This window comes from Silurus meridionalis, chromosome 1 (genome assembly GCF_014805685.1).
Source record: "Silurus meridionalis isolate SWU-2019-XX chromosome 1, ASM1480568v1, whole genome shotgun sequence".
NCBI lineage: Eukaryota > Metazoa > Chordata > Actinopteri > Siluriformes > Siluridae > Silurus > Silurus meridionalis.
Window position 1 is genome coordinate 31957230 of NC_060884.1, and position 25583 is coordinate 31982812.

Here is a 25583-nt window from a genome sequence, read left to right on the forward strand (position 1 = left end):
AGAGGATTTTTGTGTAAAATTCTGTAGTGTGTAAAATTCCCAGAGTGGCTCGTCAGGCTCTATCTATCATGTCAAGGTCAAAACCACACAGGACACAATTTTCCCCCATTCTCAGTAGAGAACGAGCGATAGTGGATTTTACAGATACCGATATTCAAAGCGTGCAAACTTAGCCGTCCAGCAACGGGCACTACCTGGAAAAACTATCAGTATGGATTTTTGCTGGTAGCTGATAGTTACTGCAATCAACTATCGGTGACAATTAATCGGCAAAAAAAACGATTCTGTAGGTACTCAAGATTAACATGAGATTGGCCGAAACTGTGCATTATGTGACCAGTTAACAATGGTACTGAATAAGAGCCTTAAAAAACATCCAGAGGTGTGATCTTAGTACCACCTGTACCACTTCCGCTATTTAATTTGCTAAAACATCACAAGGACACGTCACATTCGCCAGTCCAACTGAACACAGGATTTCCTCTAGTGTTGCAATACTCCGGGAATTTGCACGACTGGACGATTTCCAGGGGAATTAATGGGAATATATTTTGGAATGAACAGGAATTAATGGGAATTAACCGTGAATATACAAAATAGCAGGTTGGTCTATAACAAGGAACTTAATTAAATCGTGCAGGATAATCTTGTTTAAAACAACCAGATTTAATCCAATTTCAGTTTGAATTTCTACCCTGCATGTCCATCAGTCAGCCTCTCATTCTGCTGTGAACATTACTAGAAGTTCCTGACTAGAATCTGCACGTGCTATTATGCACATCTGCCATCTGACTGGCTGATTAGGAAACTGCAGGGATGACTGTATGTACAGGTGTTCCTAATAAAATGCTCAGTAAGTTGTGTGAGTATGTCAATTGCAATATGGCAGTAAATATCTAGTAGAACTTACCATCAGCATTTCGCCTGAGTAGAAGTGTTTTAACCAGGCAGATGTTAATATTGTTATAAAAATAACATTCAATTTATTCCACAAATTGTTCAGGGTGAGAGAGGCAGTGATGGAGTGCCTGGGAGGAAAGGAGAGCCTGTAAGTTATTCAGATATATCAATTCTTCTCAGACACTTTTTTTTTAGCCTTCGTGATTGTAATGTGTGTGTGTGTGTGTGTGTGTGTGTGTGTGTGTGTGTGTGTGTGTCAGGGTCGTGACGGCACACCTGGGCGTGAGGGCACCAGGGGACCCGAGGGACCCGCTGGCCCTCCAGGACCATCATTTAGAGGAGAAAAAGGAGAAAGTGTGAGTATCTGTGTGTAGATCGTTTACAGTTTACTATCTCATATTACCTTTACATTTACTCTGACACACCTTTTAAAGGGGGGTGGAAAAGCATGGGAGTTAAAATTAAAGAAATGTATCACTGACAGGGTGCTTATACTTCTTACTTTTTTTTTTAAGTAAAAAGCTGAACATTATATTTATCTATTTATTGTTATATTGCATAGTTAGGTTGTGCATAGGATGTGGTATGAGTTATTACCATTACAAAACATATACTGCATTAGCTGCATCCTGTTATGCAGGGTGGCGTTGGGAAACGGGAAATTTTGGAAGGCGTTGGCGACTCTGGGGTGTCAGTTTGTAACCAGTGGGAGCTCGTTTCTAAATCCCTTGGCTGTAAGCATCCTTATAAAAGAATGGTAAAAGTGTTAGCGCTGCACAAAGGGAATTTCAGCGTCATTACCAGTTCGGACGACACGATCGTTTCCCGTCTGCTTATTTCGAGTTCAGCTTTAAAAAAAAAAACGTTCCCAGATGATGTTTAACTGCCCGCACACAAGAGAATTTCCAGGCTCTGCCCATCTCTGTTGAGCCGTTTCTACAAAATAATGCACCCATGTTGCAATCGCAGGAGCAGACGGGACAAAATTCCCTTTTCACAGCACTATCCTGTATAAGGAACGCTAAGGGGTTTGCCGACGCCCCCAGAGTTACCAAATTCTAGTTCTAAAATTTCCCGTTTCCCTGCGTCATCCTGTGGAAAAAGAAACTCTTACCTTCTGACCAATCAGAATCAAGAACTCGAAGGAAATGCAGTATTAACTAGATGTCCCAACCAAAACATATCATATTAGACCGTTTTTAATTTGTCGTGTTGACCAAAAGGTCCACACAACAAATTACAAACGGTCTTATATGATATGTTTTTATTTTTTACTTTATAACATTTATTTCTAACTCCATTTCTTACTTTAACACAAAAAACAGAAAACACACACACTGTGCAGCATCCACTCTTCAGCACTGCATTAAAATAATAGCAAATCATTTTTGGTTTGATTGATATATTTATTTGTTCGACAGGGAGTTCCAGGTTTGCAGGGGAATCCCGGACTTCCTGGTCGCCCAGGAAACCCCGGCGCTGCAGGACCTACTGTGAGTAACAGCTTCACAGATGATCACAATTAAACAAAGTTTTATTTAATATTATGTTATTTTTTTACTTCGGTCTTCTGCTTATTTTATGCAGCAGTTAATAAAAATACATATTAAAGGAAATTCTGTCTGTCTGTTTTTGTCTGTCTGTCTGTATCACTTTCTGTATGTTTGTCTGTATGTCTCTTCATCTGACTATATGCCTGTCTGTATGTCTCTTTTTCAGTCTGGTTTTCTTTGTCTGTCTGTCTCTACATCTTCATCTCTTACTGTATGCCTCTCTTTGTTTCTGTCTGTATGCATGTTTATCTGCATTCCTACTTTTCTTTTTGTCTGTCTGTCTGTCTGTATATGTCTCTTTTTTTCGGTGTCAGTTTTTTATCTTTTCCTGTTTGCTTGTCTCTCTGTATGTATTTGTCTCTTTTTGTCTGTATACATGTTATTTCTGTCTCTTTCTCTTTTTTTCTGTCAGTCCGTCTCTTTTTGCATGCAGTTTGTCTCTTATGTGTATTTTTTTCTTTTTTTTTTTTTTTTTACATATTTCTGTATGCTAGTTTGTCTGTCTCTCTGTGTCTGTCTGTCTCTTTCTGCATACAGTACCTGCATTTTAAATATCTCTTTTTCGGTATGTCAGTCTTTCTTTCTTCCTGCATCTCTTTTTTCTGTTCCCCATTTTGCCTGTCTATCTCTCTTTTATTTTGCATATCAGTCTTTTTATGAACATCTCTCATTTTCATGTCTTCCTGTCTCTCTTTCTGTATATCTTTTAGTCTTCCTTTTTAAATATTCTTATTCTTCTTTACTGCATATCTTTTTCTTTCTGTCAGTCTGTCTTTTATTGTCTGTATGACTCTGTTTGCACTTCTTACTGTATGTTTGTCTGTCTCTCTGTTTTCTTTTTCTCTGTCTATTTGTTTCTGAATGCCAGTTTGTCTCTTTTTGTGTATTTGTCTGTCTTTCTGTTTTTTACACATCTCTGTATATTAGTTTGTTTGTTTTTCTGTCTTTCTGCTTCTCTTTCTGTCTGTCTGTTTGTCTGTCTGTCGCTTTTTCTGCATATTATTCAGTCTCTCTTTTAAAGATCTCTTTTCCTGCATGTCAGTCTGTCTTTCAGGTTTGTCTTGTATTATCTGCTTGTCTCTATATTTGCATCTCTTACTGTATGTATCTGTGTCTCTTTGTCTATATGCATGTTAATCTGACTCTTTCTCTCTATTGTTGCCTGGTCATTTTGTCTCTCTTTCTGCACATCTCTCTTTCTGTGTCTGTCTATCTCTTTCTCTCTCTTTCTGCATATCTTTAGGTCTCTTTTTTAAATATCTCTCGTTCTGCATGTCTTCTCTGCATATCTGATTGTCTCTTTTTTTTTCAGTATGTCTATCTTCTTTTTGTACTGCACATCAGCCAGTCTCTCTATTTGAATATTTTTTTCTTCATGTCCGTCTGTCTCTCTTTCTGCATAATTTTCAGTCTCTTCTCTCTTCTTTTTTTTGTCTCTTTCTACATATCTGTCTGTCTTTACTTCTGCACATCTCCTTCTGTATGTCTGTTTATCAGGCTCAAAAAAGAGAAAAAAAAAAACCCCAAATAGACAGATCTATAGATAAACATGCAGGCGGATAGACACATAGAGAGAAACAGATATGCAGACAGAAAAACAGACAAAAATGCAGAAAGACAAAGAGATGTAAAAATCAAGTCAGTTAAACAAAGAGACACTGTTTTTTGTATTACTACATTCATTTATTTATTTGTTTGTTTGCACCTTGACTTTTTAAACTGTGTTTGTTGGGAAAATAGTCATATTTGTTTTTAACTGTCGTCGAGATGTCTTTAAAAAATCTTTCTTTATTAAATGATATATATTTTGTAAAGAAATGACTTTTTATTGTATGTTTCCTTAATTATAGGGTGTGCAGGGATTACCTGGAGTCAGAGGAGATCCTGTGAGCACACACACACACACACACACACACACACACACACACACGGGTATTAATATGTTTTTGGTTATTTATTATGTTTTCTTGTTAATAGGGCGAGCCTGGTAGTGCTGGTTTGTCCGGCTCAAAGGGACAGAAAGGTGATCGGGTAAGAGCTTCTTCAGTGTTCAGGATGTGTGTATTTGTTTAGACAGGAACATTAAATGCTTTATGTGTGTGCCAGTCACTGGTATTTGAATATCACCCTGGTTTAATGAGAGAAAACCTCGGCCTATAATGGCATGCTGGCAGCGCAGAGCCGGGTGCGGAGCCGTGTTTCTGTCAGACTCAAGAGAAATGTGTTTTATTACAGGGTGAGCCTGGATCTGCCACCGGAGTCGTACCAGGACGTAAAGGAGAGCCAGGTCTATCTGGGCTACCTGTAAGCAGCTCACACACTCAACACTGGCGATGGGAGATATGACAAAAAGATACCTATCATGATACATCACAAAATACTTGGGAATAATGCGTATCGTGCTGTAAAAATGCCTTTATGAATCTTCTTATGATGTTTTATTTCATATTAATCGTCTCTAAATAACATGCATAGACACATAGACATCTTTTTTTTGTTAACACTTTGTTTCCTTGTTTGCAGGGTACTCCAGGAAGACCGGGCATAGACGGGGCAAAGGGAGAATCGGGAATTCCTGGGGTGCCGGGGAAAGATGGCCGCCCTGGAATAGCGGGAACGCCCGGGCTCTCGATAAAGGTGAACTCGTAGTAGAGTCGTTAAAGAGAGAGTGGCATGAGAGCAAAAAAATTGTTTCTATACATTCATTTATTGTTTCTTTTTTCAAACTAAAAGTCATAGGTGAAGAATATTAGACTAATGAAGTTGGAGTAATTAGTGTATAAAATTTCTATCATTATTATATTATTTAGCTGTGTGTGTGTGTGTGTGTGTGTGTGTGTGTGTGTGCATGTATATTTTGAGGATGGAATTAACCATTAAAAACAGCATTACAATTAAAAGGTTATTTGACAGTAATTTTTTTAAATGCCATATATTTGTTTTCTTCGTTTCTATATTGAGAATTGGTCAATTATTAACTTATGTTAAACAACCAATTTTATTTAAGGTTTTATTCATCATTCTTTTATATATAAAGTATGTATATATACATACAGATGGTCCCTGAGTTACAGTGGTTTGACTCGGGGATATCTGATCATGTGTGTGTGTGTATGGAAAAATATTGGGAGACCTGGTTTCAGTCATATATGGTTGTTCTGCATACTGTTAACAAACATTTGGTAACACACAATTGTACAGTATATTATATATATATATATATATATATATATATATATATATATATATATATATATACACCTCAATGATGTGTTTTTTGTTTCCTACTATGAATAAAACCAGCCAAATATAAGTGATAACTGTTAGAGTTAAGTAATATGTTTAAAAAGTGCATTCAGACCTCCTTCACTCTCCAGTCCAGATGTAAAAAGCTTGTTGCGTCATACCCAAAAAGACTTGAGGCTGTAATTGCTGCCGAAAGGGGCTTCAACTAATGTTTATGTTTACATCAGGCTTTCCACAACACGGGTGCTGAGATGGCGCTGTCCGTTCAGCACCGGTCTTTTTTTATTATTATTATTAGATTACTTGTTTTAGTGAATTTATATTTGAACATGTATTTAATCATATTTATTTTTTGTTTATTTATTGAGTCATTATGAAACAATTTTCTTCTCTCTCTCTCTCTCTCTCTCTCTCTCTCTCTCTCTCTCTCTCTCTCTTTCGCTCTCTCTATCTATCTATCTATCTATCTATCTATCTATCTATCTATCTATCTATCTATCTATCTATCTATCTATCTATCTCTATCTATCTCGCTCTCTCTCTCAGGGTGAAAAAGGAAGTCGTGGCGAACCAGTGAGTAATAAAAATTTTAATTATAACAGTATTGTGAAAATGTTTAACCCTGAGCACTTCTTGAGAACTGAGACATGTGTCCTGTGTGCTGATGGACAGGGCATTCCTGGAGGGGGCAGTGGGCCAGCAATTAAAGGAGAAAAGGGAGAACCAGTAAGGCTTTCATTTTTTAATTCATTCATTAGTATGTGCATGTGTGTGTGTTTTTAAAGTAATTTTATAATCAATCCTAATAAAGAGTCATGGCATGCTGTTCTACCACTCAATGTTTTTTGTTATGATTTTTGTGCGACAGTAATAAACTATAGCAGCAGTGTCAACTCAGAGTTAAGGACAGCATCCAGAGTTCTCATGGTGTTTTCTTGGGTTTTTCCTGCATGCTTGAATATTTGGATTGATCACATCACAGCCAATCAGCTTGTCTCATTCAGGCCTATTACAATATATAAGAGTTTGTGTTAGGTGGCATTGTGTATTCTAGATGGAGTGTTTAATTAGAGGAATGTGTATATTTCTGTAGGGACGTCTTGGACTTACAGGTCCTCAAGGCCCTACTGGATTGACTGGACAGAAGGGAGCCAAAGGAGAATCTGTAAGTTTGTGTATATTTACTGCTCATATGCTGAGTGTATATTTTAAATGCTGTCAGTGTAATTAAATGAATACAGTAACAGCAGCTCTGATGGTAGGCTACAGGGACTGTAGGGACATGAATGCACTTATTATAACACGTGATCCTTTTCTTAGTAACGACTTACAGATGAAAAGAAACATCATGATAGAATGCGCTTAAAAAATAGTCTATCTTCAAAATAATAAAAGTTATAGCGCATCCATTAATATGTAAATTAATAGTTTTTTACCGATGCAAATATGTTACAAATTATTCATCGTGATACAAATGTCCACTTGTAGCCGAATCACACTTTTTAAAATACGTAACTTACGTATGCCAATACACCCATGCGGATCGGTGAATCTTTCCATCCCTATAAAACTGTTACAGGATTATTATTTTATTTCATTTTGCAACCTTCATCATATGTCTTTTTGAGAAAGAGAAACACTTTGTGTGTGTGTGTGTGTGTGTGTGTGTCTGTGTGTGTGTGTGTGTGTGTTCTTTTCTTTGCATTTGTATCCACTACTGGAAATGTGATGTTTGTGTATAGTTATATGTATTAATCTTTGTATTTCAGGGAGAGAGCATTAAGGGCAGTCCAGGACCCCCAGGAGCAGGAGGAGAGCCGGGTGACCGGGTTTGTCAGCATACAGACACACACACACACACACACACACACACACACACACACACACACACACATTGGGTGGAACAGAATCATGCAAACATGACCCCTGGCAGCTTAGTCCTAATTTGAATAGTTACCTGGATGGAAAAACCTGATAGACCACGGCATTGACATTGAGAGGACCAATAAACACACAGATAAATATAGCACAATGACAGTCGAAGTAATTACTTTTATTTGTTATATTATTTAAATTATCCATAAAATGCACTGTGTTTTAAAATACCTGTTTACCAGAATCTTAATGAAAACCTGGTTTATTCTTGTTTATGTTGATGTGTGTGTGTGTGTGTGTGTGTGTGTGTGTGTGTGTTATAGGGTCCAAGAGGTCCTCCTGGTGAAATTGGAAGCAAGGTTATTAAACATTTTTAAGTTTATTCAACTAATGTTTTCTACTACATTTACTTCAAAAAACCTCTTAATCCTTATTCTCTTGCGTAGGGAGACCGTGGACAGGCTGGAGAGCCCGGCTCACAGGGTGACAGGGTGAGTGTGTCTTATGCAGTATATACAGAAGGTTTTAAGGAAATAATTATAATTACTCTTGACATTTTAACACTGTAATTAATGACATGGAGACACTTTAGATCTGGATGATTCTTCCCTTTCGTTCTTATTTTCTATATATTTTATATTGTAGTATTTATTTTTTACATATACAGTGAAACCTCGGTTCACGAAATGGCCTGGTGTATGTATGTTTTGTCATACGAACAAAAATATCCGTGAAATTTTGTCTCGTTATACGTATGAAGCTTTGTTATACGAACAAATATATTTTATATATTTTTTTTTGTTATATGTTCTCAAATATTACAAACCCGATTCCAAAAAAGTTGGGACACTGTACAAATTGTGAATCAAAAAAGAATGCAATCATTTACAAATCTCATAAATGTATATTTTATTCAAAATAGAATATAGATAACATATATAATGTTGAAAGTGAGACATTTTGAAATGTAATGCCAAATATTGGCTCATTTTGGATTTCATGGGAGCTACACATTCCAAAAAAGTTGGGACAGGTAGCAATAAGAGGCTAGAAAAGTGAAATGTACATATAAGGAACAGCTGGAGGACCAATTTGCAACCTATCAGGTCAATTGGCAACATGATTGGGTATAAAAAGAGCCTCTCAGAGTAGCAGTGTCTCTCAGAAGTCAAGAAGGGCAGAAGATCACCAATTCTCCAATGCTGCGGTAAAAAATAGTGGAGCAATATCAGAAAGGGGTTTCTCAGAGAAAATTTGCAAAGAGTTTGAAGTTCTCATCATCTACAGTGCATAATATCATCCAAAGATTCAAAGAATTTTGCGTAAGGGTCAAGGCCAGAAAACCCATACTGAATGTCCGTGATCTTCAGACCCTTAGACGGCACTGCATCACATACAGGAATGCTACTGTAATGGAAATCACAGCATGGGCTCAGGAATACTTGTCGTGAACACAATCCACCGTGCCATTCGCCGTCGCCAACTAAAACTCTATAGGTCAAAAAAAAAGCCATATCTAAACATGATCCAGAAGCGCAGGTGTTTTCTCAGGGCCAAAGCTCATTTAAAATGGACTGTGGCAAAGTGGAAAACTGTTCTGTGGTCAGATGTCTCAAAATTTTAAGTTATTTTTGGAAAACTGGGACGCCATGTCATCCGGACTAAAGAGGACAAGGACAACCCAAGTTGTTATCAGCGCTCAGTTCAGAAGCCTGCATCTCTGATGGTATGGGGTTGCATGAGTGCGTGTGGCATGGGCAGTTTACACATCTGGAAAGGCACTATCAATACTGAAAGGTATATCCTAGAACAACATAGGCTCCCGTTCAGACGTTGTCTCTTTCAGGGAAGACCTTGCATTTTCCAACATGAAAATGCCAGACCACATACTGCATCAATTACAACATCATGGCTGCGTAGAAGAAGGATCCGGGTACTGAAATGTTCAGCCTGCAGTCCAGATCTTTCACCCATAAAAAACATTTGGTGCATCATAAAGAGGAAGATGCGACAAAGATGACAGTTGAGCAACTAGAAGCCTGTATTAGACAAGAATGGGACAACATTCCTATTCCTAAACTTGAGCAACTAGTCTCCTCAGTCCCCAGACGTTTGCAGACTGTTATAAAGAGAAGAGGGGACGCCACACAGTGGTAAACACGGCCTTGTCCCAACTTTTTTGAGATGTGTTGATGCCATGAAATTAAAAATCAACTTATTTTTTCCTTAAAATGATACATTTTCTGTTTAAACATTTAATATGTTGTATTCTGAATAAAATATTTAAATTTGAAACTTCCACATCATTTGCATTCTGTTTTTATTTACAATTTGTTCAGTGTCCCAACTTTTTTGAAATCGGGTTTGTAGTTAAAAGACAATAAATGCACGTGTCGTCTTTTCAAGATCTAAAAGGATAAAAAAAAAAGCTTCACTTCGGAAAGTAATTTGATTTTGAAGAACCTGTTTGGTTTTTTCAGGGTGAAAGAGGACCACCCGGTCCACCAGGGGATAAGGTGTGTATCACTTACACATCGCTGGTATTTTCCTCTGTATTTGTATTGTAAAATAATTCCAGATGTACATATAACGTGTGTGTGTGTGTGTGTGTGTGTGTGTGTGTGTCTTGTCTATGGTTTAGGGTGATGTTGGTAGACCAGGGCTCATGGGACCACAAGGCCCTCGGGTTAGTATTCAGAGAGTTAGTGTTTTTTATTTTTTTATTTGAAGGATTTGTGTGTGTGAGAGCAGTTTGTGAAATTGTGTCTTTTCAGGGTTTGTCAGGGGCAAATGGTCTTCCGGGGGAAAAGGTAAGGATTTTTTTGTTTGCTTTTTTTGAGGAATGCGGCGTAGAGTGTGTGTTCATCTTTCCTGTGTGTTTGTGTGTAGGGAGCTGATGGAGCAAAAGGAGAACCGGGTGGTGTGAGTTAAAACCTGACATTATGACATGACAATAACTTTCGCACGTTCGGCACAAAGTGATAATATTGACTCTTTTTTTAATCCAGGGCGCAGGTTCACTTGGAAAGAAAGGAGAGCAGGTAAGAGAAGTTCTGTGGTTGTTTCCACACACATGACAGATTAATGCACTGGTGGAGGAAGTATACAGGTGGCAGCTCATTTTTTAATGCTCTTGGTTACTGCTTGGACAGCTAGGGGTTCAAGCTCCATCATCTCCAAGCTGCCACTCTTGGGGCCCTTGAGCGAGGCTCTTCTAACCCTCAGTGCTCCAAGGGTGTTGATTTTTATGACTGTAACATCTATGAATATTGCGAAAATTACTCAAAGCTTGTTTGAATACCATCAAACAGATAAAGTATTATAGAGGGAGGTGGTATCTTAGTGCTTGAAGCATTGAAGATCTTTAGATCTAAAGTACATGAGATCAAATCCCAGCTGCACCAATCTGCCACTCCTGGGCCCCTGAGCAAGGCCCTTAACCCCAGTGTAACAAACTCAATGACCCCGTACTGGAAGAAAGACAGACAGGCAATAGTTCACCAAGCAGAGCCATCTTTATTTACTTTCGTTTTCACCCTGGCGCTTCCAGTATTCACGCCAGGGCTCACCCACACACTCGCGGCTCGGGACGCCCTTCCTTCCCGACGTTCGCCGGCAGTCTCTTCCGGATCGGCACGCGCTTCCTTCGGCGTCCGCCCGTCTCACTCGCGGATCAGCCGCTTTCTCTCTTAGCGCCGCCCGAGTTTCCTCACGGGCCGGCACGCCTTTTCTCGCATCCACCCGAGATCACTCGGTGGCCGACACGTCTTTCCACCGGCACCCGCTCGCGCTTAGTCCCCGTTCGGTGACCCTTCCTCTCACCTCTCTGCTTGGTGACACTCTCCTCGAGGTTGACATCTCTCTCCTCTTTATTGGTGTTCCCGGACTAAAACAGAGTGCACTGATTACTCTCATCAGCCCTCCACTCGCGCCCCGCTGCCACACCCAGGTGCTCAGTTGTATGAATGAGTTAACTATTTGGATAAGAGCATCTGCCAAATTGCACAAATGTAAATATGTCTCAATTATATATTTCCTGGTTTGTCTTTTTGTCCAAGTTCATGTTCAGTAGTTGTATTTACATCGCAAATACAAAATAATATTACAATATAATTAAACAAAAACTAATAATAAATCAAGAAAACATCCACCACCACGCCCCTGTTTATATTGTAACCAAATCCATTTCTAATATTTTCATTGGTTATGAGGGCCATGTTTTCTTACATGGTTTTTTCTCTGATATCTGATCCACCACTTTTGTTGTTAGTATTGTTAATTTCTGTTTATCTTTCAGGGCCAGAAAGGAGCTTCAGGTCCTGAGGGTCCTCCAGGTGAAAAGGGAGACATGGGGCAGAAAGGAGATAGGGTATGTTTTGTGATCTTGTAGATGCTACTAATAAATCACCACATTGTCTTTAATCTCTCTCTCTCTCTCTCTCTCTCTCTCTCTCTCTCTCTCTCTCTCTCTCTCTCTCTCTCTCTCTCTCTCTCTCTCATTTTTTTTTTTTCCTTGTCAGGGTCTTCCTGGAATAGGACTACCTGGTCTGCTTGGACCTAAAGGGGAACCAGGTGATCGGGTCAGTATACTAAATTTAGTTCAGTTTTATTTGCATCGGTCTTTTTGAACAATGTCACTGAGTAGCATTACCAAAATGCATCGCTGGATCCAAAGGTTGTGAGTTCCAATCCCAGCTGACTGTAGCTGACTGTATAACAGTATGAATGAGAAAAATGCAAGATGCTCTGGATAAGAGCGTCTGCCAAAATGCTTTAAAAAATCAAAATGTAAATGGGTCAGTGTTTAAGGCTCTGGGTTACTGATCAGAAGGTCGGGGGTTCAAGGCCCAGTATCACTAAGTTGCCACTCTTTGGCAATTAAGCAAGGCCCTTAACCCTCTGTGCTCAAGGTGGCACTGTTTCATGTCTGATCATGCTCTGACTTGAGATTCCTAACGTTGCTGGGAAATGCGAAGGAAAAATGTCATTGTGCTGTAATATACATGTGACAAGTAAAAAAAAGCTCCTATTTACATAGATTCAGGACATTTAAATACAACACATACATTTCTGATGCATATACTAATGAATAAGCTTGGAGTGACAATGGTGGAGGATAAAGAAATTCAGTCACATCTGATTTATGTCCTAAATGAAGTGTTTCGACTTTAGTGGCTGCACTGCAGACTTGCCAAATGAAATAATTTATGGGTAATCTCACCGCCACATTTTTTGTTGCTCAAACATCAAAAGCTTTTGTTTTTCAACAAGTTTATTTGTTTATATAACGAAATTCAATAAATTTAGTAATAATGAAAATAAATATCAGTCAGCGCTCGAGAAACAGTTCTCTGATACCACCGAGTGTCTAATACCACACAGCTGTTAAACTCTCTGACCCTCACAATATCTGACCCAGTGGTTAAGGGAAGGTTGGGGGTTGAAGTCCCGGTATGCTGCATTTGGGGCCCCTAATCGTGGTCCTTAACCGTCTGTACTCCATGGGAGCTGTTTTATGTACAAGTGACAAGTATAAAAGCCCCTTTCACCTGTCTTTCCACAATACAGTTAATTCTTTGTAATCTGGTGTTTGGAGATGTGGGCGAGTGCACTCTGCACAGCCACTCGCAGACACTACATCATCTTTCACCTGGAGAAATCTCTCCACCCCAAGTGTTCCTCATCCATTATTCCTGCTTTTCTCATGAAAATAAACACGAGAGAGAGACGTCCTGCAGCTTAGTAACTATTTCAGTTACAGAGAAAAAAAAGAAAACCGAAATAAGTGAAAGCACGCCTTTTGTTTGTGTTTATTTATTTATTTGGGTTTTACAAGCACAGGAATTTCTTGTAAAAATATTTATGACATTTATCATACACACTTGCACAGAAATAAACAGATTCTTGGAATCTGCTGTGCCTGAGTGCAGATGAATTTGATTTCCTCTCAGACTCTCACTGGCTGTTTCTCATTGCAGTCCTTTGCACTAGTCTCAGAGGGGTCTCTGGTCAAGCGTGCTTGTCTCTGGATGGTCCACACTACAGAAGCATGCATTCAAATGTTTTTGTAGTATTTTGATTAATGATTTATTATTGTTATTGCACTTCAACAGGGGCTTCCTGGACTTGCTGGACGAATTGGTGCAAAGGTTTGGACTATATTCTTTTGTAAAAACGTATAAACAGTATTGACACCTCTGTAGTTTCATGCACTGATTATATGCTCTGTGGTGCTGCAGGGAAACCAGGGTGAATCAGGAGAGCGAGGAGAGGCGGGCAATCCCGGGCCTGCAGGTCCGGCTGGACCCAAAGGGAAAGATGTGAGAGACTGTCAACTATTTTATAACCATTATAAAACCATTTTTATATATATATATAATGTTTTGATGCCCTGGATTTCTAGTTTTTTATTTATTTATTTGCTTGTTTGTTTGTTTGATTGTTTGAAATTTAGGGCCTAAAAGGTGACAGAGGAGAAGACGGAATTCCGGTAAGATTTATACTGGCTTGCATAAGTATTTACCCCCCTGGAACATTTCAGCTTTTTTTCATGTTACAATGTCGTGTTATAAAAGACGGTTTCAGACAGTGCAGTTTGGGCAGGTTTTAATGTAAAGTAGGCAAACAAATCCCAATTCATCATATAACATTCGAGAACATGGTCCAGTAAGAGTATACATGATAAACAGGATAATCTAAAATATGTGAGTGTAAATATAGACTTACAAACAGTGGAACATAAGAGAGAAGAGTGTTGCATAATGGGAAAACAGTTCAACAGCGAGTATGTACATGTATATCAACAAGTGAACAAATGTAGATTTAGAAATTCAGACACCAATACAAAATGTCCAACACCTGATACATTGCAGCAGATTCGCTTTCAGACTAATGAGGGTTGTAAAGGGTGAGGCTTAATGAATAAATAATGAGTGATGTGACCCAGACATGTGAAGGTACAGTGGCCATCTCCATACCAATCGTCCTCTACATCTACCTTTTTTCTACCCAACCACCTGCACGTCTTCCCTCACCACATCCATTAACCTATAACCTATAAACATCCAAGAAACCTACTTGGCTTTACTCCTGTTGTCTCCTGGTGGCTTCAGCATTCTTCTACAGATATACCCCACGTCTATCCTCTGCACATGAACAAACCATCTCAATCACACCTCTAACCTCGACTCCAAGGTGTCCTACCTGCACGCTCTCTTTAATAAACTCATTCCTAATCCTGTTCATCCTCATCACTGATCTCAGCATCTTCAATTCTGCCACCTCCAGCTCTCCACCTGCACTCATTTCTTCACTTCTCTAGCACCCTCTCCATTACTTTTTTTACAGTTGACCTCAAATCCAGAGCTATAATTCCCTTCACAAGTAACATATTATGCAGGACGCCACCATTTCCAACATAAAAGATAAAACTGAGAGTTCGAGTCTTCGGGATTTCTTTGGCAGGTTTTCATGAACAATTAGAAAAACTGAGCGACCGATTTCCTGATACAAACTCACAAATTCAACCCAAGACAGTTAATTAATTTTTAATGGCAAACATGCCACATCATATCTTTAGAAGACTATTTCACAGAATTTCTTTCTATAGACAGATTGATGAGGTTATAAGTGTATAAATGTTTCCTGTGGTGTGCTCTCAGGGGGAATCCGGCTTGTCCGGGAAGCCAGGAGAACGTGGACTCAGGGTGAGTCTATTCTTTCCACGCATCCGGGAACATGTTATATCAGGAACATTTCTAACCTCGGGCGTTTTTTTTTTCTTTCCAGGGTGTTCCAGGACTCCAAGGCCAACCTGGAGAAAAGGGGGACATGGGTGATCCTGGAGAGCATGGACGAAATGTAAGACGAAAGCGCATGATCATCATCTGCTTTCAGAGTTCAAAGTTTCCGAGTCTAAAGTTGATTATAAGTTATAATTTTAGATATATATATATATACATCGAGTATCATATAAAGTAGAATGAAAATTATGAGTGCAACCCCAATACCAAAAAAGACAATGTTAACTGCCTACTGCATCTGTTACAATAGCATGACTTCATTGTAGATGAGACGACATAGTAGAAGAGTTTGAGAACACTTTTTATGTAATGAAATGAAAAATACAACAAAGAACACCCAGAACTGTTGAGCAGCTCGAATCCTGTATCAGACACATATGGTACAACACTCTTCTCCCAGCAGAACAACAACTGGTCTCCGCAGTTACCAAATGTATACGGACAGAAGACGTATTGCTACACAACTTTTTAAAATGTGTTACAGCCATCAAATTCAACATTTTTATCAAATTTGATATTTTTACATTTACATTAAAATTTTACATATTTTACATTTTACACAGTGTCCCAACTTTATTGTAATTTGGGGTTTTATAATATTTACATTTATGGCATTATTACTATAGGGTTCTCCAGGTCCCATTGGACCACGAGGACAAAAGGGAGATCAGGTAAGAAATCACACACACTTTTTATAATCTTTGTAAATCTTGTTACACAAATACAACGCACAAACACCACACGTCACTATGTACTTTTTATTTTAGGGAATCCAAGGTCCCCCAGGACCCCCTGGAGATGCGGTGAGGCCATTTTTATACAAAACGATGTATATTTTGAAGACTTTGTTATAGAATAGTGCTCAATAGTGGGGTTTAGTTATTGTGGGAAAAAAGACTATCTAATTTTTCTATTTAATTTATCCAGAGTCCAAATAATGTGTGATATTCAATAAGGTCAATAGACAAAGTATATGACAAAAAAAACCACAACATGGTATTTTATTTCCCCTCCAGAAAAATGTAAACCAATATTCAGAAAGCAGGCAAAAAAAAAAAATATTGATGATAATAATTATTATAATTATATATATATATATATATATATATATATATATATATATATATATATATATATATATATATATATTTTTGTAAATCATAGAATAAATAATTATATTAATAATAATTAATTTATTATGTAATTGGTTGGTTGGTTGATTAATTAATTAAATAATTGTGAATGAAATGAATGACCTTTTATTGCCATTTATTTGTCTTTTTTAGGGACTGTTTTTTTTTTTTTTTTGTATATGTTCAGCTCATTTATCTGATTAGTTTTTGTTTGTATTTCAGGGAGATGGGGTTACTTTTCACAAAGGAGACAAAGGAGACAAGGCACGGTATCTTATCCGTGTTAACGTGCACATTTCCCTGCACTCACTCACACGGATTTTCATTTATTTTCAAGATAGCACTGTGTTCATTTCCAAACGCTGTTAATGCTGTCTGTGTACTGATACAGGGTGAGTCTGGTGACCCTGGGGAACATGGAAGTAAAGGTCTACAGGGAGAAGCAGGAACACCGGGCACACCAGGATTACGGGTAAAAACAGCACTAGGTTCACTCTGTTTCTATTTATTCAATTTCCTTTATGGTGAACGCCTCATTTGTTTGACACAAAATATCTTGTTATTTCAGGGAGCTGAGGGTCAGCGTGGACCAGTAGGAGCCAGAGTAAGTCAATTATTGTTCCACTCAATGTTTTTATTTTTCTATTCAGACACCGATAATCCAAAAACTAGGTTTTTACAGACATACAGACGAAAGTTTTGTGGATACATATGATTTGTATGTGCTTTTTATAATAACCTCCAGTCTTCTGGGAAGACTTTCTCCTAGATTTTGGAGTGTGCTTATATTGTGCAAATGTACAGCATGTAACATATATGTATGTGTGTGTGTGTGTGTGTGTGTGTGTGTGTGTGTGTGTGTGTGTGTGTGTAGACATATGTACAGTAAGTACATATGTCAGGTACATACATAGACCAAGAGCAGATTGTGTAAGATTATTATAATTGTTTTATTATTATTTACCTTTTTTTTTTTTTTTATTAGTTAAGCTAAAGGTTACCTACAAATTGAGCTTAATTACCATCAGAGAAATTGTTTTAAGGCCTTGTTTAGCCGTCTCTTTGAAATGATGCACCCATGTTGTAATCGCATGGGCAAACAGGACACAATCATGAAATTCCCTTTGCGCAGCACTCACGCTATCACCACTCTTATTAAAAGCTTTTACAGTGCACGCTTTTGCGCACCAGCGCACTGCTCCATCATAACTAATGGCAAGAGGAACACAGGACTGAGCCGCACATTGAGCTGTTACTTTCTCATAACACATATTAAACATGTCCACTAGTGTAGTAGATTAGGAAACGATAAATCAAGCATTAACCACATCTCGTATTGTTCTGTAGGGAGATCCAGGAGAAAGAGGAAGTCCAGGAGAGAAGGTAAGATCTTTCAATTGTAAAGAAATATTTAGGGTTGTTTGCATGAGAACTTTGTAATGTATTATGATGTGTAACATCTGTTTGTGTGTGTGTGTGTGTGTGTGTGTGTATATACACACACTATCAGGGAGAAAGAGGAGCTGCTGGATTGGATGGACGTCCTGGTCAGGATGGGAAACCTGGGCCACCTGGATCACCTGGTTTAAGGGTCAGAATACAAAAATAAATCAAGATTGGGTCTTTTGTTTCTAATTCGACTGCAGCATGTAGGATTTTTTTAATGATAAAGTGATACAGGAGACATATTTGCACATTCAATTCAATTCAATTCATTTTTATTTGTATAGCGCTTTTAACAATGAGCATTGTCTCAAATCAGCTTTACACAGATAATGTGGTGATTAAACGTAAATATGTTCTTTGTAAGTAAGTTTGTCCCTGATGAGCAACTGTGGCAAGGAAAAACTCCTCGAGATGGCATAAGGAAGAAACCTTGAGAGGAACCAGACTCAAGAGGGAACCCATCCTCATCTGGGTTGCACCAAATGTCCATTTGAAGCAGATATACAATGCTGCGGGGTGCAGTGATGGCGATCAGAAGCAAACTGCACTCCCGAGTCAGTGCAGCAGACCGCCGACACCAACTGCAGTCCAATCCGTCCTCAAAAGCACCCGTTCTACTCTGGAATTACATGGAACCACCCAAGGTGTTGATGAGATACCGTCCCAAGCTGCACAGAAGTGTGAAGATCCACGGAGGGGAGAGGGGCAGGAACAGTGGTCACTGGAGCCTCAGGAGCATGTTTAACTCGACCGAGAGAGAGAGAGAGAGAGAGAGAGAGAGAGAGAGAGAGAGAGAGAGAGAAGGATATGGATTATTAAGTGACACATTCTCTGATTCACCTCAATGCCAGGGTTTAATGTAGGAATTTATTGTTAGGGTGGAACCTGAGTATGTAGTGGGGAACCGGTAGCTCAGTGGCTCTGGGTTGTTAATCGGAAGGTCAGGGTTTCAGGCCCCAGTATCGCCAAGCTGCTACTTTTGGGGCCCTTGAGCAAGGCCCTTAATACTGTGCTCCAGGGGTGCTGTATCATGGCTGACCCATCACTGAGATATGCGTAGAAAGAATTTCACTGTGCTATAATATAAAATATAAAGCACTTTTATTGTGCATTAGGATAATTGACAACTACTTTATGAAAACATACAGCTTTTAAATCTGCAAATAATTGTAATGCAGAAAGGGGTTTTGGTGTGACATTAATTATAAACACGTAGAAGTTTATTATTCTTCATTAGGAAGCAGATGATGAGCTGATTGTTTGAACATGGCAAGAGTCAAAACGTTCAGGGGGATGGTTTGGGAGTCAAAATGAGCCACAGGAGAGCATGTGATCTAAAGCCCAGAGACAGACTTAAGATGTTTGAAAGTTCAAGTTTTTTATTGAAGCCTAAAACAATGAGAAAAGAGAAACAATATTAAGAATCTACAAAAATACCAAAAGTTGAAATTCCAAAAGTCTTCTCAAAACAAACAAACAAACAAACTGGAAAAAACAGGAGTCACAGGGAACCATCACTTACATTACGTTTACATTTATGGCATTTGGCATAAATCCTTATCCGGAGTGACTTACAACGTGCCTCGAGGTCTGGTTCATTAGGACACTGAGTAAAAATAACACTAGTCTATAACTCTGTTTGGAGAAAAATAAATAGTAAGGAAATTTGCTAATGTAAAGTCTGTATTGAAGACTGCTAAAGGCTCAGCTTCTCAAGTGAAAATGTGTTTAATCACCGAGGTTAGAGAACAGAGAAGAGTCTAGAAACTAACCTTCAATGTACCCTGAGAGATTGTCATGGAGAGGTTGAGGATGGGGGAAGTAGAGGAACAGTGGTGTAGGATGGAGGAAGCATGGTGCAGTGGTAGAGGATGGATGAAGCATGGTGCAGTGGTAGAGGATGGAGTGATCAGTGGTGCAGTGGTAGAGGATGGAGGAAGCATGGTGTAGTGGTAGAGGATGGAGTGATCAGTGGTGCAGTGGTAGAGGATTAAGGGATCGCTGGTGCAGTGGTAGAGGATGGAGTGATCAGTGGTGCAGTGGTAGAGGATGGATGAAGCATGGTGCAGTGGTAGAGGATGGAGGAAGCATGGTGCAGTGGTAGAGGATAGAAGAAGCATGGTGCAGTGGTAGAGGATGGAGTGATCAGTGGTGCAGTGGTAGAGGATGGAGGGATCGCTGGTGCAGTGGTAGAGGATGGAGTGATCAGTGGTGCAGTGGTAGAGGATTAAGGGATCAAGGAGTAGATATGTGGTGTGGGTGAGAATTAAGTGCGTCTGTGACTCGTCCACTAAAAATGAAGCTGTTGTTGTTTTGCTATTTTTATCACTGGAATTCTCGGCTATCAACAAAAATCCATAGTTTTTCCGTCTTTCGGTCTGCTGACATTACAAGAGCGACCTCTAGGGGCGAATTGCTATCTCCGCGTGTATACTTTTTATTTAGAGTTTATTAATTATATATTTATATTTATTAATTCATACATTCAAATTTATTTCCTTTAGCAAATTTTCATGATTAAGTATTGTTTTTTTTTTTTTTTATAATAAACTTTAGTACTATTTTATATGGAGTCTTATGTTTGTTTGTTTTGTATTTTTTATCCTGTATCGGTTATTGGCAAGTACGGTTCATCCTAGCTATCGGGAAAATCGGTCGACCTCTAGTTGTTAACATAGTATAATTATTTGTTAGATTCACTCACCAACTATATGCATAAGTAAATCAATATTTTGATTCCAAAAGCAATGATTATGAAAAAAGTCATTATAATAGTAATCGTGCTCTTTTAACCTGTAGATTCAACTATGATGTCTAAATTTTTTACAGGGTGATCCTGGGAAAACGGGAGACCCTGGTAGAGATGTAAGTATTTTTGTCTTTCAGTTTACCACTAGGTGGAGACGATGTCTTCCTATTTTTCTTTTCCTGCCAGACATAAAATCAAAAGTGCAAGAATGTGTAGTTTACTTTTTTCTTCTTCTTTTCTTTAGGGCTTAGCAGGACTTCGAGGACCTCAGGGGCCTCCAGGACCTGTAGGACCTCCAGGGGCTGCAGGCACAAACGTTAGAGATGACACATTCTCTCACACACACACACACACACACACACACACACACACACACACACACCTGCTCAGATTAAAAGATCTATACGCATGCAAACACACAGAGATACGCGCTTTATTATCGTTATCGTGCCTGTACAGGATCTGCACGTAGAGATATTATAAATGCAGATCTGCAGTGCAGTAAAATGTGTGTGCAACCAGACATTTATTCACTGACAGTAACACTTTTTTGGGTTGGTTTCAGGGAAAACCAGGAGAGGACGGAAAAGCTGGATCTACAGGAAAACCTGTAAGTGTTGACATTTGGACACATTTGGAGCTTTAATCCTGAACAATTCATCATAGAAAGATAGATAGACAGACAGACAGACAGACAGACAGACAGGCTGACTGACTGACTGAGACTGACAGACAGACTAAAACAGACAGGAACAGACAGACAGACTGACTGACTGACTGACTGACTGAGACAGACAGACAGACAGACAGACAGATAGATAGATAGATAGATCGACAGACAGACAGACAGACAGACAGATATCACTCTGGGGTTTTAAGAGGTGTAGACCTGAAAATCATACTTGAGTAAAAGTATAGACTTTACTGCAAAACTTACTCTATTAGAAGTTAAGTCGCCAATTCCATTATGACTTGTGAGTAAAAGTCTTTGAGTATGTCTTTGAGTAAGACACGTGTTAGCGAAAAACCAAAAACAGTTTGCTCTGCGGTAACTATCAACACAACAGCACCTTTAACAGGGCAGAATGAAACAATTTGGTCAAATAAAAGAAAGAAACAAATAAAATGACAGCATCATGTCACGTAATCAAGAACCATTAATATTTAAAAGACAAATAAAGTGAAAGTAGTTTATTTTAGAACTGAATATTCAGAGCTGAATGTGGTGTGATGCACCTCTCAGTCTCAGAGAGTTCTTTCCGGACTGAAAATGAGGCTGGCGATGATAAAAAGTCAATCACAGGCAGTGTTCAATGTTCGTTCAAATATAGAGGAGTAAAGAGTGCATATATTGAATAATAAATGTAGTAGGGTGGAGGGTAAAACTCGCTTATATCTTTGATACTCAGTAAAACTAGAAAGTATTTAAAAGTACAATAACAAAATACATTCACTCACATACTTTACTCCACTGCTCTGAGGTCGTGGTCAATCATAATTAATGTGACATTCGAAAATAAATAATAAAGAATTTTAAAAATTCACGAAACAGATTATGACATACAGTAAAATTACTTTTATGACCTGTTATATAGAACGGAATAAAAAAATAAGCGTAAAAATTAAAATTTTTTGCAGATAAAACGCAGAAATAGAAGAATGTACAATAAAATAGAAATGGAATATGGTTGCAGTAATAACAATAGAAATACAATATGCAGTATATAAACATTATAAACATGCAGGTCTGATTAGATATGAGATTCAGCCGCTGTTCAAGAGGTCCGGTTGAAATGTATATGTGTGGGCAAAGAGGCAGTATGAGGTGGTGGTGTTGTGCATGTGAGTCTCGGGCCTGAATTACCAATGGGAAGAAACTCCTCCTCATCGTCTCTGTGTTGGCCTTCAGGGAGAGGAAATGTTTTCATGACATCAACCAATGGTTCTATGAAAGACAAAATCTTTCACAAAATTGCTAATCATTTTCAGTCCACCAGACTTTTTTAACGTGGAACACGGATACCAAATTCTTTTAATGATCTCGATCAGCACTTTTAACTGAGCTTCTGTATTTATATTTTATTTAAAGCATCAAATATTATAAAGACTTTGTAGTCAATGTGGAGCTTGAATAGGAATAAGAATTCATTATGAGTTTTAAATGGTAGCAGATTGTATCTTTTAATGGGATTATGTATGTACTTTAATGATTTCCCTTTGTGGAAAAAAAAATTCTAGGGTGAAGATGGCGTCCCTGGTGAAGATGGCAGAAAGGTAAAAAAAAGAGAAAAAACTTTAAGTTCAAAGTGCAGTGAAGTTTGAGGCTTTGACAGATTGTGTTTTGTCTCTGATTGATTGCACAGGGTGAAAAAGGAGATTCAGGACCTCCAGGAAGAAATGTAAGACAGTTATAATACATTGGTCTTTCAGTCCTTTTCATTTTATCCCGCAACATATTATAATGTATTGACAAGAACCAAGTCTTGATTTGACGCACTGTACCCCAGACACGAAGCAAAAGCAGCTTTACACAGATAATGCGGTTAGAAAGAATGAATAATGAACAAGCAGGTGCCGACTATTGTGAAGGGAAAACTCCCTGAGATGGCAAAAGGAAGAAACCTTGAGAGGAACCAAACTCAAGAAGGAACATCATTCTCAACTGGGTTCCACCGAATGTCCATTTATTACAGATGAACGATGTTGAGGTACAGTGATGATGATCAGATGCAAACTGTAGTCCTGAGTCAGTGTAGCAGACTGTTGACATTAACTACAGTCCAAATCCAAATCCTCAAAGCTCCCGTTATAAATCTGTAATTTCATGGATCTCCAGGGCTTTGAGGTGAAAACAATCGAAAAAAAACACCATCCAAAGGCAGGCCAGGACAAAGTGGGCAGATTAGAGGAGAGTAGAGAAGAGGGGCAGGAACAGTGGTCACTGGAACCTCAGGAGCATGTTTAACTCAAACCGAGAGAGAGAGAGAGAGAGAGAGAGAAGATGGGTGACAGGAAGAGAAGGATATGGATTATTATGTGTCCATATTGTTGTATGAAAGTTAAGGACACTCAGTTGGGGTTCCGGCAAGACTCTGACAGCATAACTAAATAGAAGAACCAGAAGGTAACACAGACATGAGGGATCTCTTGGATAAGAGACCTAGAATAGTGCAGATGGATAGAAGATGTAACTGTGATGAAGCACAGTTTGTGTCTGAGGGTGGCAGACAGAAGAACCAGAAGTTGAAGTTCTTAGAAGGAATGTTATTGAAGCGTCAGAAGATTCTGAAATATGATGTGTGCTCTATGGGAAAGGCCACATTTTTTTTTTAAAGCTTTATTCTTATTTCTAAGATCGTGCACACCATCCATTAGGAATTGTAAGATTCACATATTCGCAAAAGTTAATCGACATGAAAGTTAAAGAAGTGATCCATCGATTTAAAAACATGTGCACAGATGCAAATTGGTATTTGTGTCTCGATGCAGTGTTTTTTACATTTTTGCATCAGTAAAAAATTATTTATTTATATATTATTAGTAGTAGATGCGATAGACTTTTATTATTTAGAAAGTGACCAATAACTTGTGACCAATATTTGCTATATAGAATGATTTTTTTGTTCGCTAAACTGCTAAAACTCTTAGCACCGCTGCTGCTAAGTGAATATGACGTATCACAACACTACGGAGACCGAAGCGTATCCTGAGAGTCCCATCTTCTCCTTCTTCTTCTTTCGGCTTCTCCCATTAGGGGTCTCCACAGCGTCCATCATCCGTCTCCTTACCCCCTGTCCTCTACATCTGCCTCTTTCAAACCAACTACCTGCATGTCTTCCCTCACCACATCCATAAACCTCCTCCTTGATTTTCCTCCTTCCTGGTGTCTCCATCCTCAGCATTCTCCTACCGATATACCCCATGTCCCTCCTCTGCACATGTCCAAACCATCTCAATCTCTCCTCCCTCACCTTGTCTCCAAAATGTCCTACATGTGCTGCCCCTTTAATAAACTAGTTTCTAAATCAGTCCATCTTCATCACTCTTTATGAACATCTCAACATCTTCAGCTCTGCTACCCCCAGCTCCACCTCCTGTCTTTTACTCAATGCCACTGTCTCTAAACCATACAACATCTCAGGTCTCACCACAGTCCTATAAACTTTCCCTTTCACTCTCACAGATACTCTTCTATCACAAATTACTCCTGCTATCACTCTTCTCCACCCACTCCACCCTGCCTGCACTCTTTTCTTCACTTCTCTAACACACTCTACATTACTTTGCACTGTTGACCCCAGGTACCTGAACTCCTCCACCTTCTCCACCTCTTCTTTCTGCAACCGCACCCCTCCACTGCCCTCCCTCTCATTCATACACATGTACTCTGTCTTACTCCTACTGACTTTCATTCCCCTTCTCTCCAGCGTGTACCTCTACCTCTACAGGCTCTTCTCAACCTGCTCCCTACTCTCACCACAAGTCCATCTGCAAACATCATAGTCCATGAAAACTCCTGTCTGACCTCGTCCTTCAAACTGTCCATCATCACTGCAAACAGGAAAGGGCTCAGGCCTGATCCTTGATGCAGTCCAACCACCACCTTGAACCAGTCTGTCGTTCCTACTGCACACTTCACTGCTGTCACACTATCCTCATACATGTCCTGCACCACCCTCACATACTTCTCTGACACACCAGACTTCCTCATACAATACCACAACTCCTCTCTCCACCCTGTCGTACACTTTCTCTAAATCCACACACACACAATGCAACTCCTTTTGTCCTTGTCTATGCTTCTCCATCAACATTCTCAAAGCAAATAATGCATCTATGGTGCTCTTCCTCAGCAAGAAACCATACTGTAGCTTTCACC

The 25583-nt window shown here is 38.9% G+C and overlaps 1 protein-coding gene across 2 annotated transcripts in view; it reads left to right on the forward strand.

Annotated features, from left to right (window-relative positions):
- Positions 1 to 25583, forward strand: part of col7a1 (collagen, type VII, alpha 1) — a 133507-nt gene that overhangs the window by 61573 nt on the left and 46351 nt on the right. For both annotated transcript variants that reach the window (XM_046848459.1, XM_046848451.1), the window contains exons 32-68: positions 1004 to 1048; positions 1161 to 1256; positions 2322 to 2393; positions 4304 to 4339; positions 4431 to 4484; positions 4689 to 4757; positions 4977 to 5090; positions 6246 to 6272; positions 6372 to 6425; positions 6793 to 6864; positions 7469 to 7528; positions 7898 to 7933; positions 8021 to 8065; positions 10055 to 10090; positions 10216 to 10260; positions 10349 to 10384; positions 10464 to 10496; positions 10583 to 10615; positions 11872 to 11943; positions 12095 to 12154; positions 13688 to 13723; positions 13814 to 13894; positions 14029 to 14064; positions 15236 to 15280; positions 15363 to 15434; positions 16003 to 16047; positions 16144 to 16179; positions 16732 to 16773; positions 16901 to 16981; positions 17078 to 17113; positions 17857 to 17892; positions 18020 to 18100; positions 20785 to 20820; positions 20949 to 21020; positions 21270 to 21314; positions 22943 to 22978; positions 23068 to 23103. In XM_046848459.1, coding sequence (XP_046704415.1) covers positions 1004 to 1048; positions 1161 to 1256; positions 2322 to 2393; positions 4304 to 4339; positions 4431 to 4484; positions 4689 to 4757; positions 4977 to 5090; positions 6246 to 6272; positions 6372 to 6425; positions 6793 to 6864; positions 7469 to 7528; positions 7898 to 7933; positions 8021 to 8065; positions 10055 to 10090; positions 10216 to 10260; positions 10349 to 10384; positions 10464 to 10496; positions 10583 to 10615; positions 11872 to 11943; positions 12095 to 12154; positions 13688 to 13723; positions 13814 to 13894; positions 14029 to 14064; positions 15236 to 15280; positions 15363 to 15434; positions 16003 to 16047; positions 16144 to 16179; positions 16732 to 16773; positions 16901 to 16981; positions 17078 to 17113; positions 17857 to 17892; positions 18020 to 18100; positions 20785 to 20820; positions 20949 to 21020; positions 21270 to 21314; positions 22943 to 22978; positions 23068 to 23103 — 1947 coding nt within the window. The remainder of the gene's footprint in view (positions 1 to 1003; positions 1049 to 1160; positions 1257 to 2321; positions 2394 to 4303; positions 4340 to 4430; positions 4485 to 4688; positions 4758 to 4976; positions 5091 to 6245; positions 6273 to 6371; positions 6426 to 6792; positions 6865 to 7468; positions 7529 to 7897; positions 7934 to 8020; positions 8066 to 10054; positions 10091 to 10215; positions 10261 to 10348; positions 10385 to 10463; positions 10497 to 10582; positions 10616 to 11871; positions 11944 to 12094; positions 12155 to 13687; positions 13724 to 13813; positions 13895 to 14028; positions 14065 to 15235; positions 15281 to 15362; positions 15435 to 16002; positions 16048 to 16143; positions 16180 to 16731; positions 16774 to 16900; positions 16982 to 17077; positions 17114 to 17856; positions 17893 to 18019; positions 18101 to 20784; positions 20821 to 20948; positions 21021 to 21269; positions 21315 to 22942; positions 22979 to 23067; positions 23104 to 25583) is intronic.